The sequence below is a fragment of the Benincasa hispida genome, chromosome 11 (assembly GCF_009727055.1).
Source record: "Benincasa hispida cultivar B227 chromosome 11, ASM972705v1, whole genome shotgun sequence".
NCBI classification, from domain to species: domain Eukaryota; kingdom Viridiplantae; phylum Streptophyta; class Magnoliopsida; order Cucurbitales; family Cucurbitaceae; genus Benincasa; species Benincasa hispida.
The window spans coordinates 45,953,655-45,976,115 of NC_052359.1; the positions used below are offsets into that span (position 1 = coordinate 45,953,655).

The following is a 22,461-nucleotide window of genomic DNA, read 5'->3' on the forward strand; positions in this document are numbered from 1 at the left end:
AAAATGCAATGTCCAAGCTCCATGTTCATCATAATCTGAAAGTGGATAAGACAGCTCGAACAATTACACGGCCTAAAATTTCCATATCCTTCAATATTACTTTGTTATCATTGAAAAAGTCGAACCACCAACCGAGAAATTATTGGAGGTTGTCATGTTGTGGTTGATCTCCATTCTCCCATGATCATTATGAGTCTTAAAAAAAGCATCTCTCAACTTCAATACTTGGCTATATAAAAAAGAAGTGACAAAGGTCACTCACTAGAAACTGTGTGGACAGCCACTGTGGTTAAATAACAACTCAATGAGAAAAGTTAAACACAAAACCATGCTCTCATTAAGCATTAGCAGTGTTATCATACTTGAAGTTAGGTAACTTTTTTGTTAGGCTACCTCCCAACTAAAACTAAGATCTAAAATATATTGAAATATAAAGGATGAAGAACTAAAAGATAATCCCCCAAGGCACTTCGAACCTTCCCTCTTGAATATGCCAACCCAACCCTTAGAACACTCAACAATTGCCTACCTTCCTTAATCCTCTACCCTCCATCTATAACCAAATACACACACTAACTCCCTATCTAATTACCCTTGTGCCCCTTACTAATACCATGCCAATATCCCTAGCTAGGACCCTTGCACTTTCATGAGGGAGATGTCAGAGTCCACAAAACCTTGGAATATCCTCTCAGTTATGACCATAATATGTTATACAGCTTCTACATGCATATAACTTGGACCAAAGGCTCAAAGAATTTGTTACAATCCAACAGCCCAAACTACATTCATACTAGCAAAGAATAGTCACGTCTTGGGGTGATGTTTGGAGCATGGGTTAGACATAAGGTAAGCATAATTTCCTAAGCCCAAATCACATTCGTTTGCCCCCACATAATTTGGCTCCCATGACTTAAACAAGCTATACAATTAAAGCTCCCCACATAGTTTTCTCAATAAGCTTCCTGAACCCTCCATTCAGGTTTAAGATGGTGAACAGTGAACATTCGACTGAAATGGGCCCTCAAATTCTCTTGCCTACTTTGGGTCCATCCTATTTTGCATGAAGGCAAAGGATCTGGATCCTACATTGGGATCTACATCCCCCTATTTTGCTATTTCGCTGAAAGGCTGAAGGATCTATATCCCCCTTCAAAAAGTACCTTAAAGAGTTTCTTTTTTCACATAAAAGTCTGCACCCGTCCCAAGGCCCAAATTCTGGAGGCATAACATAAAACAAAATTACTATGAACTCACAATTCAATCAAGAGATAGCATTTCGGTTATGCTCTTTGAGCCAATTTACAGTAATTACATCAAACAAAAAGCATTATATTTTAACAGCTTGGCTTTCTAGCAATCACTCTTAGAAGTGAAAAGGGGTAACAATCACCGAGTACAAAATTCAGTGGACAAGAAAGAGAGACTTACAGGGAAAAATTGACGAGCATATGGAGTTTTTGGAGAGCAGAATGACTGGCAACGAACGACTTTAGAGAGGGATTGCATCTATCATGCCATGTTTCTACTAGGGGCTGCAGCGCAAACATAATACAATTGGAAACTGCTGAGTTCCATAGCCTCCTAGTGCTCTCTGTCGAGACCTTTATCTTTATTTCATAATATCACGATTTCTCCTTTTCTTATGCTATTGGTGGAGTGAAAAAGAATATTTAGAACCATGCAATAGAAGGAAATCGAAAAATTCCAATTCATTAAACATTCTTCAAAATAACCATGTCACTAAAACAACATAACAGTTGGCAGCAAAATGGAGAAATTAATGGCATATATAGGTGATACATAATCTTAGCATAATCTCCAGCAAGTTAGTCACAATCAATTGTACAGTCAAATTCTAAATCTCTGAAAATTGTGATCCTGATGAACATGGCAGGAATCTTGTGACGGTAAGAGGCACACATATTTATCATTATTTTGAGGATCGGGGACTTATCAGCATTGCCGTCGTCGTAGCACATCAATTAACAAGCTCCCCGCCGCTAGCTACTACCGTCCATAAGGATGATATCGACCACTTGGAGCACTCCCTGCACCATCGTATCCTCCTCCTCCTCTACTTCCATAGAAGGAGCCTCTACCACCAGCAGGGTATCCAGTGCCCATGCCCATATCATAGCTACCTGCATACCCACCAGTATTAGGAGGACCGCCGCTGTTATATGCACCATAACTCTCGTCAGGTCCACCATAACCACCTCTAAAATCATAACCTCTACTAAAGCTTGCTCCATAACGAGCAGAGTACCCCATAGAGGGGTCTTCCCGGTAAGCTCCCATGCCACCAGTACCATACATGCCATAACCACTAAAATCGTTTCCGCCATATCCACCATATCCACCACCTCTAGCACCATATGGTCCACCTGCCCTAAAACCACCACCATACCCACCACCTCCAAACTCCCCATATGCATCCCCATAGGCACCACTGTAACTTGGCCTTGAATCATGGTATCTCTTTGAAGGGGCTGGAGGTGGATTTGCTTTTTTTGGCTCCGCCTTCTTGATCTCCACCTTCAGAACAATGAAGCACAGACCTTAATTTGTTAAAATGACTTCAACAGAAGAAACATGTTCAGTAAATAATCTCTATTCTTATGTTTCCTTTTCCAAAAAAAAAAAAAAAACGTGTATAGCTTACAATAAAAGATGGCCTTTTGTAAGAGAAGAATTGTTTTGATGAGATTTGAATTTGAAAATGTTCAAGATTTGATTCCAATCATTTTCTATTCTATTAGTTTAAAATATTCTAATATTTGACTCCATGATCAGGAAAAAAATCAAACAATATCAAGCACTAATTCCAAAAAACAAAATATCATTTCCATTTTCTACTAATTTACTTCTTTCAATAAAGTTCTCCAACTAAATTTTGCAAAAACAGATATCAAGATTTAGAACTCTTTCAAACTTCACTCCAGATCATCCCTGAGCAAATCTCACAAGAAATATATCCAAAGGCACAAGTTCAAAAGAGAAGCTACATGGCATCATTAGAAAAGTTCCCCAATGCTCAGTATAGACTTCTCAATTGAACATGGTTGTGCCTAGGTAACTACAAACATAATTCAGAACATAGTGGCAACGAAGATTTTGGTACAGATAAAGATAATGCAGTCTCGATTCAGTAAAATGTATTCATGCAAATATAAGTTAATTTTTCAAAAATTATGACTTCAGTAGAGGATGGTTTGAAGTGGCAACTATAAGACATGCTAGCTACACAGAGATTGGAGATAGTCAATGGCAATTTTGGACTTCTATAATCAATCTGTTTTTTAGCATCATGGTCATGTTGCTGTCGAAGGTTCATAGTCCCAATTCAAGAAATTGGGCCAAAAAAGAAATACTAAAGTTGTGCAACAGCAAGGGAATGTTCCATCTAATATTCAAAGAGAATTGAAACAATGAGACCTAGCGCATTGGTAAATAGACACAAAAATTATAGCAGCCAGGAAAGAAATCTGCTGACCTGACTGCCTGCCATCTCAAGCCTGTTCCCATTTGCCAAAAGATCATCAACTGCTTGCTCTGTCTCAAATGTAATAAAACCAAACCCACGAGACCGACTGGTGGAGTGGTCCCGCATGATCTGGTGTTCCTTAACCTCGCCATATTGCATAAAAAAATCCCTGAACTCATCTGCTTGACACTCAAAAGTGAGTACGATAAACCACATAGTACCATCTAAACAAGCATTGGTGTAATCAATAAGCTACCTTCATCTACAGATGTGGGAATTCCACCAACAAAAATCTTTTTGGTCTTGAAATCTCGAGAGCTGGAAGATCCTTTAGGTATTGTTCGCTTGATTTCCACCTAAAAATAAAGTCAAAGTTTGAGCACGATATCATCGAACCCCCTAATGTCTAACTCAAATTCAACACTAAACATAGGCCTACTTGTTTCCCATTAATAATATGTGTGTCCTCAATGACTTTATCTACCACAGAGGGATCAGCATAAGTCACAAACCCGAATCCGCGGGGATGTCCAGTCTTCCGGTCCTTCATTATAACAGAGTCCGTAATTTCCCCATAGTCACCAAAATGTTTAACAAATTGTGCTGCATATAATCAATTGAAATCAACTACAACAACTAGACTACGTAGCAAGAAGCTTGACGCCAAAACAAAGCAAAGTGAAAAAATAAATAAATAAATAAATAAACTAACCGGAAGTCGTTTCCCGCGGTAAACCTCCAACAAAAATTTTCCTACAAACACCGTCCATACAAAAAAGGAAAAAGAAAAGAAAACAGATCAAAAAACATAAAACTAAACAAACACTTTCACAACCTCACTTCCTGGATTCATCACAAACCCACAAAACAATACTGACCCAGTATCCAGAGATGCCCTTGGACTAATAACACAAAAGCAAAAAAGAAAACCTACCCAGCACTCGCACCGTCGCCATGAGATGGAGGGTCATGTCTACTCCCATCGTCTTTATGGTTCAAGGGTTTGGCATCGTCATGTTCACCATTAGTGGCAGCATCATTTGGCTTGGAATCCATGGAGTTTTCCGACATTAACGGAACAAAGAGAAGAAGAAGAAGGAGAAGAAGAAGAGAGAGAGGGTAAAGACAAAGGAACGAGAGAGATGGCTAAGCCCTAGAGGACATGTGTGAGCTGCTGTTGGTTCGCACCGCTGAGTACGGAAAAAATGGCGCCCCCCACCTTAAACCCTAGAATTCGCCAATTCGCAATTCGCCACAACTTCCAGACCTCTTTCTTCTTAATTCATTGGACCAGTACAATAAATAAATATCTTGCCTTTCGATCTGCTACGCCCCGCCCTATTTCTTTACCCTACAACCGGATCTTTTCTAACCGTTGTGATGATACGGATAATACCACTAAATTAAATTGATTATTTAATCTAAATTTAGGGTGAATTGCAAAAAAGTGCATTTGTACCATGATGGTAGCCGCACGTCAATTTTTTAATTGTAAAAATCGACTCCTCAAACTTATAGAAGTATTGAAGCTCAAATTTCCAATGTTTATATAAATTAGACTATTGAATGATAAAAATTGAACGCACAAATTTATGTAATTGTTACAATTTTTACGATAATATAAATATGAGAGTATATTTCTCATTGTTGTGATATAGAGGTTCTTGAAGCAATGAGGATTTGTCTAGACCTAGAGCATTTGTCTAATTCTAACATCTAGATCTTGATTATTGAATGTAACTATTTAGAAGTTGTGAAATTGTTGAATGGAGAAGCTGAGGATCTCTCAAAAGTTTCTTTTCATTGAGGAGGCGAAGAAAATAGTTCGTGAGGCGGGGGTCGTTTTCACAATGCTATAGCGTGTACTCTTAAAAAAAAAAAAAAAAAAAAAGCTTTGAAAAACTAGGAGTCATGTCTTCTTCACTCTCCGGCTTGCTTTGGGTTTACCTTGTGAGACTTTTTTGTATTGTGTTTTGTCTTGTTTCCTCCAAATACGTAAATAATAATAAAAAAGTTATATATATATATTGAGGGTTCAATTTTTATAATTGAAAGTTTAATGATGTAATTGCAACTACCATCATACTTTAAAGGTAGTTTTTGCAATTTTTCTTTAAATTTATAAAGCTCAATCCGTGTTCATTTGGATTTTCAACTTTTAAAAGTTACTAATATAGTTTTGAATTTTTAGTTTTATTATTTTTAATTTTGAGTCTGATAGGTTATTGATTTGGTGGTTTTTACCATTCATAAAATCACTAGACACGAAACTAAAATTTTAAGGTTGTATTAGACACAAAATTCAAGTTTATATTTTGTAGATCAATTAACTTATAAAGTAATCATGTAGGTTATTCCTAATTTGGTTATTGATCTTTTGATTTTTTAATTTATTTATTAAATATTTTCAAATAGATCGTTCTATACGAACATTGTTAAAATTTGTTAACAAACATTTGATTGATTGTTAAGGCTTGTCTGGTAGTTTTTTAAAATTAGACATATAAATACATTTTTCACTTCAAAATTTCTTGTTCTGAAATAAACTTTTTGTCAATGTATTAAAAAAATTAAGCTAAATTATGATAACTGAAAAAGTAATTCTTAAAAAATTTGTTCTTATTTTTAGAATTTGGCTAACAATTCATGTTTTTAGAAAGATGTAAAACATTTGTAAAAAATAGAGAGAATATAAGTTTAATTTTAAAAAATAAAAGATCCAAATAATTACCCAACTAAACCTAAATTATTAATTTGTTATCATATTTGAATTCGACATGCTTCAACGAAATTTGTTTCTTCTAAGTGACATGCATATAATTATGATGATGAAATGACAAACTATTTGTTAACAAATTTTAATAAGTTTTCGGACTTATTTGAGAATTTTAATGCATTAAAGTTTAATTTGAGATTTTTAAAAGACAAATATTTGAATCAAGAGTTTATCTAAAGATTAGGAGCTATTTGATGCACATGACCAAATATAAGAGAAGAAAAACTCTATTCAAGTGGTAAATGTTAATTTTAGGTTAAATCATCACTAAAATTATTTAAACTCTACTAATTACATTAGTTTTTTTATTTGGTTAAATCAAATAAAAAAATTTCGTAGTCTTTTTAGAAATGGATCTTATGAATCTTTAAGGTCCTAGCAGCGTGTGAATGAAAGAGCAACCCAAACACATGAATGAAATGGTATATTTATTTTGTTTGATCGTGAACAATACGTTACTTACATTGTCATAAATCCACATGTTATAATGCGAGAGACATCAAAATATTTGTGAAGTAAAAATTTTATTTTCACTTTCAAAATTGAGATAATTTAGTTAAAAATAAACTTCGAAACAAATTTATGTCATGTGAGACATCAAAGTACTTTTTTCAATTAACATTTATTCTTGAGAAAAATCTATTCATAAATTAACTCATTTTACTCGTTGCTATTTTCATCATACCACCATTTTTTTTTTAAAACATTCAATAAGGGTAACAATGCGTTTTGACCCTTAGTATTTTGACTATTTTCAGTTTGGTTCCTAATATTTAAAAGTTCTAATTTAATCTTTTAGCATTTTCTAATTATACACTCACCGATGAAAAAAAAATAGATAAGCATACATGACGTAATAGTTAGTGAGTAATTAGAATTCTAGAGAAGAATTACATTTCCTAATAAAGAAATATAAATTTAAATAAAAATTGCTAATTTTTTAAAATTGACTCTTTCTTCTTTTTGAATTTTTTACCAACTGAAAAAAATTTTCCCAGCTCAATTGGTTTGTACATTTATGACAAGGGTGAGGGTATAGTTGACAATTGTTAACACGTGAAGGACTAAATTGAAAAACTTTTCAACATTACAGATGGAAAAAAATTACTAAAATATATATAATCACTATATTAATTTGCATATATCATGGGTTGTTTTTCACATTTTTAAAATATAATTGGGACAGGAAATTCAAACTACATACCTCGTGGTCATTAGCACTCATATGCCAATTGAGCTTTCACATTTCTAACATTAGTGCGTAACCCCTTGATGTCTTTGAAACTGATCATAAGACAATAGGCTTTTAGAGATTAGTTAGGTGGAACAGCCGAGTTACGAAAAATTCATTGAACTTGATCACAATATTTCAAACAAGAACTAATAAGAAATTAAAAATCACTTTTCAATATCCGTATGATTGCAATAATTATTTAATTTTGAATTGTGATTTGATTAAATTAAAAGTTTAGAATATAAATTGATACAAGATAAATTAGGGTCAATATGAACATAATTCGATTGACGTGAACTTAACTATTTACCTTAAGGTTTGAGATTTGATCCTCCATCCCATGTATTAAAAAAAAAAAAAAAAAGATGAAAGACAAATTTGACTTCAAATTTCCCACTTCAAAATTCAAATGGGCACAAAATACAACGATCAAGGGACTCTTTGATCAATAATCATACTAGCTTTACAAATTTGAAACCCAATGTTCCCAATGGTTCAGGGCTATTGATCCCAGATGAAGACCCTAATGAGAAGAGTACACAAGTCTAACATCACTTAAGAAAGCATGATGCTAAGTACAACATAATCCATCCTCTACCATGATTCTAATTTCTAACCTATTACTCCTTTGAAAATGAACAGAGTTGGAAAACATTGCAAATCCCATAATTTTAATCATACAAAATCTGGGACTTCATGTTCAAACTTGAACCTCTTCAAAGAAAAGTGTGGAAATGGAGCCCAATACAAAAGGGGGATCCAAACAGCCGGGGGGTTCAAGTTTTCTTGAAGCCATAATATTGAGAATGTCTGTTGACTTGGAAGGAATAAGTTTAGCAACAGTCGGGAACCTAGAAGGTATTTTGCACATTGAATCTCCGCCTTCCCTCACGTTTGTAATATGGAGTCTCGTCAATTGTTTGTCTCACGTAGTCTACAAATGGTTGTGGTGTTCGAGGAGACTGTTCGTTTGTGATAACAAGGCTGCTGCGATCAGGCGTGGCGGGTGCTGTAACAGCTGGTGTTTGTGTAGTGGCAGGCCGAGAGGGCTGAGAGGACTGAGCTCTATTAGGCTTGTCCAGGTAATAAATGGATAAAGTAACAGTCAATATGAGCAAAGCCAGAGAGCCAAGTACTGTAGCCCAAATGGTCGTTGTATCGAAGGCGGTTTCTGATGCTTCTTTTTCTCCGGGGTCATAGATGACATCAATTTCTGTTCTCTGGCCTGCAACACATACATGGCATCTCCATTTGGTGATGTTAATGATCCAGCCCCCTACCCTCCCCCACCGAAAAAAAATGATGAATGTACAATCTTAGGAATAGTGGAATAACAGCTTACCGTTGGCGGCTAATGTGATAAGAATTTTATCTTTGAATCTCTTTGTTCCCATCGCTTTCACCTGAGTATAGATGACATGATAAGCAAATATGACATAAGATCTAGCATTTGGAAATGGAATATAAGAGAGACCCTTAATCTACCACTGGATTTCTAAAGAAAGACAGGCAGAACTTACTTTATATTCTGTATCCAGTATATACATTTTTTGAGTAAATGCATTCAGTATATACTTGACTGTTTGTCAAATTGATTGATTAAGAGTAAATATTAGCTAGGGCAAAACTTACTTCATACTCTGCACGACCACCAACTCCAGATTCTTTAGAAATAGGACCAACGATGACCAAATCTCGTTCATGCCAGTGAAGTTCAACGTCTATGATATGTAAAATAAAATATCATCAGCTCCATTCGGTTTAAGATACACACAAGATATCTTCAGAAAATAATAATTTAATACTACTGAACCTGGAATGAGATAGGTGCATTGTGTACTGGAAGTTATTTGCTATAGAATTACTGAAGTACGGCTGGCAGTAACAAATCAATAGACATGATAAATGGAAGGCGGGAAAAGGTTTCGGCAATAATATGACACTATATTCTTATAATAGTTATCAATAAGAGAATTTCCCTAATTATGATGCCCTATACTATACACGAATGAAACGGCCAAAGCCTATCGTTTTCCAAGAAAATTCCAGAAACATTAACTTCATTGTACTAACGTATGGTGAAAAATATTTGGCTGTACAAACTTAAGCAACCACAAAACTGGTCTAATATAAACATGGGATACGCTCAGGAAGAAAAATTACAGTAAGAAGGAAACCTTCTAACAACTTTATTGAACCATATGAGACATCATTTTATCTTTCCGGACAGTAACTAACAGCGACTAGCAGGCTCAAACCTTTAGACCTCCATGGTGATGACCATGCACACAGCTAATGGGCCATGAATTCAATTTATGAGACATAATAATTATCTTTTAATAGAAAACAGAACCCTCCAAAACTTTACTTGAAACATATGAGATAAGAGACACCGTGAGTTTATATAGGGAGTTGTACATAGAATTTGGCAGATCTACTAATATATTTCATTTCAAAATATAATATAGGAAATAGAATCACCGAACCGAGCATAACTCAATTGACATACGAGTGTGTTAGTAATCACGAGGTCTGTGATTTAAATCCCCCTACCTCCAATAGTACTAAAAAAATATAGGAAACATAATCCTCCATAACATTATTAAGCATACTAGAGATTCCCTCAAATTTATACATCAAAGTGTGTTGTATAATACGATAACATAAAGTTGTTAGCTTACCTGTATTCCCCAAGATAGTTATAGCAGTCTTGTTCGAGTCTGGAGTCAGAATTAATTGCTTTGCACTCTGAAATTTGGAAATAGTCAAAATTTGATAAGATCATACATAAAAATTTCTTGGAATACAAACTAATCTTGCTAAAAAGGAAAATATGTAAAGAGTTGGATCAACCCTTGTTGAGTAATTACAAATTATTATTATTAATTATTTTTAAAAAAGTTTTAAAAATACCTTCAAGAAGTAACAAATGGTCTAAACATGCAAAACTTAACAAAAATCTGTCATATTATCCAAAATCATCCAATTCTTGGTGGAAAAAAAAAAAAAAAAAAAGGAAAAGAACTTAAATGATCAATTTCTTAAGTTGATGCCCATATTTCATTCAATTTGTGATTGGAAGAAATGTTCAGATAAATCATTCCAATTTCAGTATACTGATAAATAACAGGTGTTTATTAATGATTGAATTACCTTGTCCATCTCCATAACAGAAAAGCCCCCAACGAAAAGTGCAGAAGCAGATCCAGAAATTTGGCTGGCTTCTCGAGATGAAGCATAGATAGTTACAGATATATCTGGTCTCATGGCCTTCGACTTGGTTGCCGAACGTGCTAAGTGCTCCGGTGAGTAAGGAAAAAAGAGGCAGTATGAATTGTCATAGTCAATATCCAACCATGGCTTTGCATATCTTTAAAGCATAAAAACGAAAACGTATGAATAGTCAATTACTTAATTTAAGAATATGGGGAAGAAAAGAATTATGTCGGAACATACCCAACAAAGGGAGGGACTACTCTACAGTCGTGCAGGACTCTCTTATCATTTAGAAGAGTTCCATATTGGCCACTGTAATTTTCAAAAAATAATAATAATAATCAGAACAAAACTTAACACTTCAACAGTTTCTACGATATCTTTCACTGAAAAGATTCCTCAATCCCCAAACTTTAGACCCTAATTGACCTAAAAAAATAAAGAATAAAAAAGTAAACCCTACCTAATTAGTTATTAGTTTTAAGTAAATTGATAATTTTTTTTAATAAAAGTAAATTGATAGATTTACTACGCAAGTAACTAGAAAAATATAATTAACTATACCCCGATTAGAGAATATTATAAAATTACTAAATAAAAATAAAAATAAAAGCCCCTATAGCTTCCGTTTACAATTACTAATGGAAAAACTAATTTTCTGAACCATGTTTAAATTCAGGGATAAAAGGTCCCCTTTATAAGGGAAGGCACTATATATATCATTTCCTATATTCAACATTTCTTGGAAACATCATAGCCAAAAAGGTAAACTCGCCCAAAAGAATATTATGGTCCAATTAGTTGGTTAGGGAATTCAAAAATTGAATAAAAACCTCAAAAAACTTCAACACGAAAGTGATGACCTACCACTACTGTCTATTGTTTAATACTACAGCCCATTGACCAAAGATATTTCCCAAATTTTTAGTAACAGGTTGAAAGCTAATGCCCTATATTCACATGATGTACACTACTCTACAAACCTGAAATTCACAGAGAAGTTATATCCTTTTGCTGGGAAAGGAACATTTGTCAGAATTTCAACTGGAGCAACCACGGATAAAGCATGCCCAGTCTGCACTGTCACTGTTGTCCGTAAGTTCAAATTTGAGCCTTCAAATATTACTGTCATCATGGAACGGGTTGTGCATTACTTAACAATGGGTAAAGTAAAATGTGATAAAAATATGAGTTCTTTAAAAATACATTGACAACTCTAACACAAAGATGATATCAGGTACCTTCTGTTGAACCTGGACCAACTGCTTCAGCTATTCCAGATAGCATATCCACAGATAAAACACTTCCGTTGGTTGTAATCCACCGGCCAGAAAGTTGAGCTTTGAAACCTACATATTGGTTGAAATAAAAACCCTGCATTATCCTGAAGTATGGGGGTGCATATTTGAAAATTCATTTTTTTAAGGAGAATAATCATGACATGACAGAGAAAGTAATTAAGCGTATGTCTTGATACTGACATTTTGGAGTAGAACTTAGACTTGCAGTTTATTAAGAAGAAAATCCGATGTTCTCAATCCATTGCCACAAGAAACTAACCTTTTATACTGAAGTTGAGATGACTGCCGACATGAATTACTGGGTTTTGAGGATGTATTAGTGCACCAACCGAAATCTGGAGGAGACATTGAAATTCAAGGAATTATAGAGAAATCATAGCATGATAAAACTTGCATAGAAGGCTCACACCTGTGACTTTAGATGAGTCCCTTTATGTTTTGAAAATAAAGCAGTATTTTTTTGAACGTAAGGATTTGGTTTTTGAAAATCAAGCTTATAAACACTTCTTTCATTCATAAAGTTCTATGTTTTATTATTCTCATTTTGCTAACGTTTTTCAAAACCAAGTCAAGTTTTGAAAATAGAAAAATAGCTTTCAAAAAATTAAAACTTGACTAGGAGTTCAGATGTTACTTTAAGAAATGTCAAAACTATAACTGAAAATTTGGGATGAAACAAGCATAGATTTCAAAAATAAAAAACAAAAAATAAATCGTTGTCAAACAGGGTCTATGCAAACTCCAACTTCAAATAGTTTTCCAGTAACTTACCAGATGCAAGTGTTCAGACTTCAGCATGTTCATTTGTGTCCTAAAACTGCCAATTTAAATGACTGGGATTGAAAGGATCTCAAGCAAGGAGACAGCCACATTGATTTTTAGGTTTTCTTCTGACAATTTTTTGTTCTCTCTCTCTCTCTCTCTCTCTCTCTAAAAATATACAGAAAGCACATAAGAATTATACCAATTTAAAAGAAGTAGACCAAGGCACATACCAATATATAGTCTGACTTTTCTGGATTCTTGTCAATCGATACTTGGACAAGAGCTCTACCATGCTTCCTTGCCTTCAACAATGGAAGAAAAAGTCACAACAGAGTTACAGCTAAATATGGGTAACTTGAAAATTCAATCAATAGCCAACACACACATACAATATACTACTATGTGAGTTGCATATGGTTTAGAACTCTTTTACTAGACGATTATATTTTTGTTCTTGTAGAAGATAAAATTTATTTGCATATCGAAAAAAAAACAAGAGAATTTTGCAGTCTCTTCTACAGCATTTTCAATCAATAGCCAACACACACATACAATTTTTTTTTTTTGTGAGTTTATAGCATATTTTAATATATTTTCCTACCCTAGCCTTTCGAGAGGGCTAGTTTCTTCCAAATTCCCAATTAGGAAATCCTCACATAAAGTTCTTCCCCCCTCCCAATACTCCCTCTCCTTCTATTTATAGAAATATTCAGTAACTAACTTCTCATTTAATTACCCCTATACCCCTTACTAATACCATACTAATATTCTAATAATACTCCTATTATTTCTATAGCTAGGGGCCTTACATTACTCCGCCCTTCGAATAACACCTTGTCCTCAAGGTGTGCTTACAACATGACCACAAAATTGAGCCTCTATATTATTCCTTCCTCCACTGAACTAGGCCACCCACAAGTACTGTCTTCAACCTTTGATAAAAAGGATTTTTTTTTTTTTTTTTTTTCATTTTTCATTTTTCATTAGCTGATGTGGAACGCACTTGGGCTTCACTTAATTCATCACACCCATTTATTAGGCCCACTTTTCCAGCCCATTAAGCAACCCAACATCTTTACTCTCTCCAGGCACATATCTACTTTTTCTGTTGTAACTTTTTCCAACCAGTGGGCCCACCAGCTGACATTTCACGTGGGTAAAGAATTTTTTCCCCTCCTCTTCATGCAATTTTCTTTTTTTTTTTTTCCAGGCCTTCTTTTTCGTCCATGGTAGCTCCCCTTCTCTTGCAAATTTCAGCATATCTTTCGTGAAGACTTCCCACCTCGCTTCTTCACTGCCACCCGCATTCCGACGACCGCCGTTCGTGCACTTGCTCCTTGACCTTTGTTGCACAACATCTCCTCTTCCCGAGAATGGTCTCTCCATTTACACGTCTTCTTCTCCCACCACCGCCGCTCGTCCTCTTCGGCCATATACATTATCTCCGTCCTTCTCGCCTTCCCATTTTCTTCTCCTGGCATGACCAGAAATGATTTCGTTCGTCGGACTTTTTGCCATCTCAACCCATCCTCCGCCCGCGTATTCTCCATCCTTCGCTTGCCATTTCGTTTATTAGAGTAAGTCAAAGCAGTTAAGTTTGTACCTTGTCGTTTCTCTATCCATCTTGACCAAAACTTGCAACAATGCTTTCTTGGGATCATCTTCGCTCGTCCCATCATTTGCCGCTTCCTCTTCCACTCGCCATCTCGTTTTTCCATCGATGCTTTTCTTCTTTTTCCCATCCTTCTCTCGCCAACTGCCACCCTTTTCAACATTTGATTGCTTTTTTTTTTTCCTTACCTTGTTGCTTCTCCAACCATATGTTTGCTGATAAGTTCTCCCTCCACTTTGGTTACTGCCTTTTTGCCCTTGTCTTCTTTGATGATGCCTTCGTCCTTCCTTCCCTCTTGGCTTGTTGATTTGGTCTTCCTCGCTTTTTATGAGATCTTCTCGGGTAAGACCGACGTCGTCCAGTAACTTTTCGAACTCAACCCGACAGCTTCTGAACAAGATTTTCCTTCACTGTTTTGATGGTTGCTAGTCTTTTTTCTTCACTTTCCCCATCTCTTTGCAGAGACTCTTTAATCCTTTGTTGTATTGCCTTCATTTCTTCTTGTATCTCCAACAACACAGATTCTAGCCTCTGACCACGATCCATAGCAGAAACAATACTCCCAAGAAAGAACAGCTCTGATACCAATTTGTTAGGAACCCTCCTAACAAGAACAGTACTAAAAGAATATAGAGAAACTAAAAGACCATTCAATTATAGAAATATAGGAAAATGTATTAAAATATGTTATAAACTCACAAACAAAATAACAAGATAAACCCTAGCCTTTTGAGAGGGCTAGTCTCTCCCAAATTCCCAATTAGGAAATCCTCACGTAAAGTTATTCCCCCCTCCCAATACTCCCTCTCCTTCTATTTATAGAAATATTTAGTAACTAACTTTTCATTTAATTACCCTTACTAATACCATACTAATATTCTACTAATACTCCTATTATTTCTATAGCTAGGGGTCTTACAGATGGTTAGTCATATCCCCATATAGTGCATTTTGAACAAAAACACATCCGCTACCCTTACATATGGAAATGGACGAACGGTCACTCACTAAGAAAAGTACATATAAACCTAACTATCTAGCAAAAGGAAATACATAGGATGAAAGCATAGTAAAAAGAGGTGGAGGCGATCATGCGGCCATGGGCAACACACACTGGACAAGCATGATTGTGACACTTTGCACCCCCCTCATTTGAAGAATTCTCCTCTGTTATTTCTTTATGTTTCATTCTTTCTTTCACTCTTGTTTGAAGTTTTTATCTTTTGAGCATTAATCTCGTCATCTCTCTCTTCAATGAAAAGGTTTTCTTGCTCATTGGTGATTTTATAAATAATATAAAATTTTTCCACCGCCATTTATAATTTGTCACATCAATTTTTCGTGAGTCAACTAATAGTCAAACTAACTCAAGGCTATTTGAATTATTTTTCAAACTTCGAGAAATAAAATATACCTTGTGAAGCCTCAAGGATCCAATGCATACCAACTCCAAACCTTAGAGACCAAAATTGTATATTATCCTAAAACTCATCAAGAAACTATTTAAAACACTAAGTGGGGTTGGTGGGATTTGAACCTCTTACCTCTTGGGTCAAGGATATACATTAAATCAATTGAGCTATACTTAGATTAGCAACTTATTTTTTTTAAAAGGAAACAACCTTTATTAATCAATAAAAATAGTACAAGAGATGAGTACTTTGATAAAAAATGGCAAATACAAAGAAACCAATTTAAACGTCTGCCAATTTAAGCTTATGTCTTGCAAATAAGTAAATTAGCTGTGTTAGGGATACGGATGGAATGTTATGCTGTGTTATGTTTTGAATCGCTTATACACACTATTGATGGATGAATGTAATACAAGCTCATGTTGCCATAAACTTGTAACGGTAAAAATGAATCTATCTTTATCTATTACGCTGATGAATGAATGAATGATACTCTATATGCGCTCAAGTGCTTTGCAAAGAATAGGCTTCAAAGCATTTAGAAAGGGAGCACCAAAGAGAGGCGTTGAGTTTTGTCGCCTCAAAACGAGCAAACCAAGAAGTTTCCTTCCCATTGAACACTCTTTGGTTTCTTTCAAACTAGATTTCAACCAGCACTGCTTTCACCCCATTAATCCATAGTAAATTGGAGTATTTCTTTAGAATAGGACCAAAAAGTAATTGTTGCACAATGCTGCTAAATGAAATATCGAAGACCCAAGAGGTGTTGAAGCAATTAAGGAAATCTTTCCAGCAATTTAAGGCAAAACAGTAGTCAAGGAATAGGTGTTGAAGGTCTTTTTCAGCTGATTTACAAAGGACACACCATAAAAGGAAACTATGACGCAAGGACATTTCATGTGTCCAACACCGACACGCACCTGACACGTGTTAGACACGCGAAATTGCGTCTTTTAAAAAAAAAAAAAAATTCCGCACGCTCGAGACACGTGAGTTCTTTTATTTTTTATTCTTTATTATTTTTAATCTTCAAACTTTTAAGAAGAAAAAACATAAAACCCTAATTTAGCAAGACCGCCACCAGCCCCTTCATTTTTTTTTTCCATCTCCATCGCATCTTTCTTTCATCCACTGCCGCTCCTCTCCATTGGACACAACCACTCTTTTCCGGATGACCACCGCCCCTTGCCGGACAATGGCCGCTCAAGGTTTCATTTTTGTTTTTTTTCCCTCCATAATTTGGTTTTCTCACTTTTGATCCTAGTTTTTTTAATTAGTGAATTTTTTTTAAGTAGGAATGAAAAAAAACTGTAACTAGTAGGTCATATTTTCTTTAAAGTTCAACCGATCCATTAATTTTCTTTATTAGATGGCATCTTCCTCCTCGTCTACATCTAGTAATAGTGGTTAATCGTCAACGATTCCTTCAATAGCAACTACAATCTCATCCTCTAGTGTTGAAGATTAATCAAAACCACTTTGGCAATATGTGACCAAGAATCAAAGATTGAAGGAAGGAGATGGAAATATTTCTTGGCAATGTAATTTTATTGCTCAAAAAAGAGATCTTATACAAGGGTTAGAGCTCATTTATTAGGCTTAGATGGTTATGGTATTGGAGTGTGCAGTAAAGTTATCCCTCGAGAGAAGGCCGACATGCAAAGATTAGAAGATGAGGCGAAAGATCGTATGGCTAAAAAGACCCCTAGAAACGTTCCTTTGCCACCTACATTTGTACCTTCGGGTGGAATTAATGTGGGCAAATTTCCCTCTACTTCTACCTTTGAGCAAAAGAAAAAGAAAAGTGCTCCAAGTGCAATAGAACGATCATTTAATATGGCATCAAGAGACCAATTACATTCAGTTATTACACGGATATTTTATTCTTAGGATTGCCTTTTCATTTAGCAAAAAATCCATACTATATAAACTCATACACTTATACTGCAAATAATTTATTGTCGGGATATTTGCCTGGATATAATTTGTTGAGAACAACTCTTCTTCAGAGGGAAAAGACAAATATTCAAAGATTATTACAACCCATTAAAGATACATAGAAGCAAAGGGGTGTAAGTATCGTGAGTGATGGCTGGAGTGACTTACAAAGGAGACATTTGATAAATTTTATGACAATCACAGATGGTGAACCAATGTTTTTAAAAGCGGTGGATTGCTCAGGTCAAAGATAAATATTTTATTGCAAATCTGTTATAGGAAGTGATTAATGAAGTTGGCTCTCAAATGTAATTCAAGTGATTAATGATAATGTTCCTAACTGCAAAGGTGTAGGGCAAATTATTAAATCATAGTTTCCGACAATTGTATGGACACCATGTGTAGTACGTACTCTTAATCTTGTCTTGAAGAATATATGTACAGCGAAAAATGTTGGAAATAGTTTGCTTGTCTATGAGGAATGTAGTTGGATTTCTGATATTGCTAGTGATGTGATGGCAGTGAAGAATTTCATTATGAATCATTCAATAAGGCTTGCTATTTTTAATGAATTTGTATCCTTGAGATTACTTTCTATAGCAGAAACACGTTTGCATCAGTCATTATCATGCTTAAAAGGTTCAAACTTATTAAAGGTGGGTTGCAAGCTATGGTTATTAGTGACAAATGTGCTATCGAGAGGATGACGTGGTAAAAACAAGATATGTGAAAGGTTTGGTCTTGGATGATGTTTGGTGGGACAAAATTGATTACATCTTTTCCTTCACATCACCTATATACAAAATGATTCGGACTTGTGATACGGATGCACCTACCCTTCATTTGGTTTATGACATGTGGATACTATGATTGAAAAAGTGAAGACTGCAATATATAGGCATGAAAGAAAACGTGCAGATGAAGAATCTTCCTCTCATGAGATTGTCCATAATATTCTCATTGATCGTTGGAACAAGAATAATACTCCACTCCATTATCCATTCTTTTGAACCCAAGGTACTTTATAATAATTTCATTTTTCTATTCTAATCTTATACTATTTGTATTATAGTTTCTAAAAATTCAACATTTGTTAACTTGTATTTAGGTACTATAGTGAGCAATGGCTTAAGCAAGGTTATAATCGAGTACACCTCCACATAAGCTCATTGAATGAAATGCCTCGAGAGATACTTTCTTAATGCAGAAGATTGGAACAAAGTGAACTTGGAGTTTGCTAAATTTTCAACAATGGGAAAAAAATTTATGATTTGATTCTATAATGGCTAGGTACAATGAGGATGCAAAGGATTGGTGGGCTATTCATGGTGTCTATGCACCAATGCTCCAATCAATTGCCTTTAAGATACTAGGTCAGCCTTCCTCATCTTCATTTTGTGAGAGGAATTAGAGCACATATTCATTTATTAATTCAGTTAGACGAAACAAGTTGATGCCACAACATACAGATGATCTAGTATATATTCATAGTAATTTGCATCTTTTGTCAAGAAGAAGCCCAAAATATTCACATGGAGGGACGAAATTATGGGATATTGCTGCTGATTCTTTTGAAGAAGTTGGGATGCTTGAAGTGGCTAATTTATCATTAGATGAACCAGAATTAGAGGCAGTAGTTTTTACTAATGATGGTAGTGGCAATGAGGCTAAAAATTGTGAAGATGAAGATGTTGTGGAAGTTTGAGAATGGTGTTTTAAGCTTCTAGTTTTTGAGATTCTGTTTTGCATGAAAGATGTAATCTCTATTTAGGATTTTGTGTTTTTATTGTAACTTTTTATTGAACTTACACAACTAATGTACTCTTTATTTATGTTTTAAAGAAGTATTGTATGTTCAATATATATGAATGATTAATTTATCTACAAGTATCATCACATATATTATTTTTTAAAAAAATAATGTGTCCTCAACATGTCATGTCCTACGTTTCTAGAAATTGGCGTGTCGCATGTCGTGTGTCGGTGTTTCTGCTTCCTAGAAAAGGAATAAACAAATATTGAAGTATAAGTAAATATCTTTCCTCCTGGACTGCCCATTCAAAAAGTTTGTAGACTATATAGAAAGATATATCGTGTATAGTACAAACCAATACATTTATATAAAGATGGTATTTCACAAACCTTCAAGTAAATATATCCACTGCCTTCGCTTGAGTAATGTACGGAAACAATATCTGGGTAGTTAGTTTCCACATAAGCGAGAACAGCATCATGAGCCTCATGAAAGATATTGCCTAGTTAAAAACATTGTCAAATATGATCCATAAGAAATGAATATAAAAGCGAGAACAGCATCATGAGCCTCATGAAAGATATTGCCTAGTTAAAAACATTGTCAGATATGATCCATAAGAAATGAATATCAAAGCATATAACATCAAATTTTTACAAATAAAAACTTGGTACCTAGAGAATCATGGTAGCTTATTGAAAGACGAAGTTCACTATCAACAGCAAGATTAATCACATGGAAAGGGAATTCCTGATTTGTTAGCCTTATTTGGGTGACCTGATAATAAACACGAGATTAAGTAAGAAGTTGATGAATAGATGAAGATATATATAACACAATAAATCAACCAAACGTGAAAATAGGGGTTGATCTCTTATGCACTCAAAAGAGTAAAAATGAACACAAGGAGAGTGGAAACTGCGGGGTCCTCCCAGGAACAATCCTGATTCTTCAAAAAATACAGGAAACAGAATTAATGAGTACATATCCTATAACTTCAATATTCCTAAATACTACAATGATACAGAGAGATTTTCTTGAAGAAGGCACATCCTAAAAAGTGAATGTCCCCATGTAAAGTGGAATATTGTTCCTTTGTGTGTGCACATGCTGCAACTTTGAATCATAGAAAGAAAAGATTGCCTTGGCTAAACAATGCTGGATAGTTCCAAGAGGACCAAAAGCTTTGTGAAATAAATCATTGCTAGTAATAATTAGATAGACTCTACCCACTAGTTTTCTCCTTTTAGTTATTCTGGAAGAAACAGGTATGCATGAAAGTTTGAAGGGGGAAATAAGATATCCCACCACACAAAAGGATAAAATCATCCTGTAATTGGGGGGAGGGGGAGCNCTGTCTTAAGTGTGTCATTAAGAGAGATTATAGCCCTCTCGGATCGACCTGTAAATGATAGATCAATTTTCCGATACCAATCAGGCTATCATAATCTAAATTTGTTTTAAGTTCCACAATATAAAGGAACATAGAAATTAAGAAAGGAACAAAGAATAAGAGATGAAAATAGTATTCCATGCCTCTTCAAGAAATATAACTATTAGTTGTGAGGAAAATGAAAATAAAATAAAATGATCAGAAACACAGAATGAGAGTAAAGGAATAACTCTCTGCTTGTTGTGGGAGAATGTTAAGTTCTCCAATATAACGAATTATTTCTAACTTTGGCTAAGTGCTCATAATAAATGTATTGAGTTCTATTTGACAGTTAAACGAGAATGAAAAGCAATGATTCTCATTGTTCATCTTTATTCTCGATGAGCTATGAAGCCTGCCAGTTTATGACATACAATTTAGTTGGCTAACTATTAACGAAAACATATACCCATGGATGTTTTAAGACCATGGCACTCTATTTTTAGATATTAACACACATGAAAATAAAATTTATACCTCTGCCACTCTGACACAAGCAGCAATCTCCATTCTTCCAGAAGAGCGATCCTTTGCCTGAATGCATGCAATATTGTTACTCTCCGATGTCTTTATTCTTTCCTCATGAATGGAGATGGCATCCTTCCAGGCATCTTCATCCTTTTTATCACAACTTCTTAATAGGGTATATGTTATAGTTCTTTTTCGGTTCTGACTCTCCCAGTGGCCATATAAGTCCATGGATGATGGCAAAGCTTTGCTTGAAGTGTAGTAGGGAGGAAGAATCCAGGTGATTGGAACTCCAAGAGAGAGGGGAAGATTAGGTATCACTGATAAAGATGCCGAAGAATTGAAATTTCTTGTTTCTACTTTGGAGCCAGAAGTGAATTCACATAAGAAAGAAACAGCAATATTTGTTATGCCTGCAGATCTGGGGAACAAAATCGAGAAACACAGATAAAAAAACGCAGGAAAGGTGAAAGCAAGACAGTGATCTATAGATGAAAAGGGATCATCATACACCCAACAACCTCCGAGAAATGTATCACCATCTCATTCCCACTAATTCAACCTTGCCTGATATGAATGACTAAATTGATTAAATTAAAAAGACAAAATAAAAACAAAAAATAAAAAAGCCCTTATAGCATAATGTTTGTCTGACATGAATGACTAAATCGATAGTACCTAACAGCTTAAAAGAATGTAATAAAGTTCCTCTATTCCTATTTATGATCATACAATTTTCCTTTTTCTCTCTTCACCCAATTTTCAGTAGAACCTTAAAAATTCAGTCTTACTAATCAAAATAAAATTTTACTACTAGCCTCAAGTAATCACAAACATTTTTCAACGATCAAATTAAAATAGGTGTATAAGCCATGCTTGTTCAGGGAATGTGCCTCGTATGCCCAAACCATCCCCAATCACCATGTACATAGATTTGTTGTTTACCGTCCTTAATATTCAGACATGTTATAGTAAATTTGTTTCACAATATACTATAGAGGGACCAAGTAGTCATCAAACCTCACCAACCACGTGTTCTAAATGCTCTTGCTCTCTCAAGCTTTTGG

The 22,461-nt window shown here is 34.9% G+C and overlaps 1 protein-coding gene across 1 annotated transcript in view; it reads right to left on the reverse strand.

Annotated features, from left to right (window-relative positions):
* Positions 1-1,687: 1,687 nt before the first annotated feature.
* The window catches only part of LOC120091724 (nuclear pore complex protein GP210), a 53,036-nt gene continuing 32,262 nt past the window's right edge, over positions 1,688-22,461 (reverse strand). Inside the window, exons 24-41 of the mRNA XM_039049837.1 lie at positions 21,404-21,815; positions 20,169-20,271; positions 19,884-19,996; positions 13,010-13,081; positions 12,274-12,349; positions 11,955-12,062; positions 11,697-11,838; positions 10,954-11,025; positions 10,651-10,867; positions 10,179-10,245; positions 9,130-9,218; positions 8,840-8,900; positions 8,365-8,722; positions 4,200-4,240; positions 3,927-4,090; positions 3,744-3,843; positions 3,497-3,666; positions 1,688-2,538 (exon numbers count right to left, since the gene is read on the reverse strand). Of these exons, the coding sequence (XP_038905765.1) occupies positions 2,011-2,538; positions 3,497-3,666; positions 3,744-3,843; positions 3,927-4,090; positions 4,200-4,240; positions 8,365-8,722; positions 8,840-8,900; positions 9,130-9,218; positions 10,179-10,245; positions 10,651-10,867; positions 10,954-11,025; positions 11,697-11,838; positions 11,955-12,062; positions 12,274-12,349; positions 13,010-13,081; positions 19,884-19,996; positions 20,169-20,271; positions 21,404-21,815 (2,893 nt within the window). The 3' untranslated portion in view covers positions 1,688-2,010. The remainder of the gene's footprint in view (positions 2,539-3,496; positions 3,667-3,743; positions 3,844-3,926; positions 4,091-4,199; positions 4,241-8,364; positions 8,723-8,839; positions 8,901-9,129; positions 9,219-10,178; positions 10,246-10,650; positions 10,868-10,953; positions 11,026-11,696; positions 11,839-11,954; positions 12,063-12,273; positions 12,350-13,009; positions 13,082-19,883; positions 19,997-20,168; positions 20,272-21,403; positions 21,816-22,461) is intronic.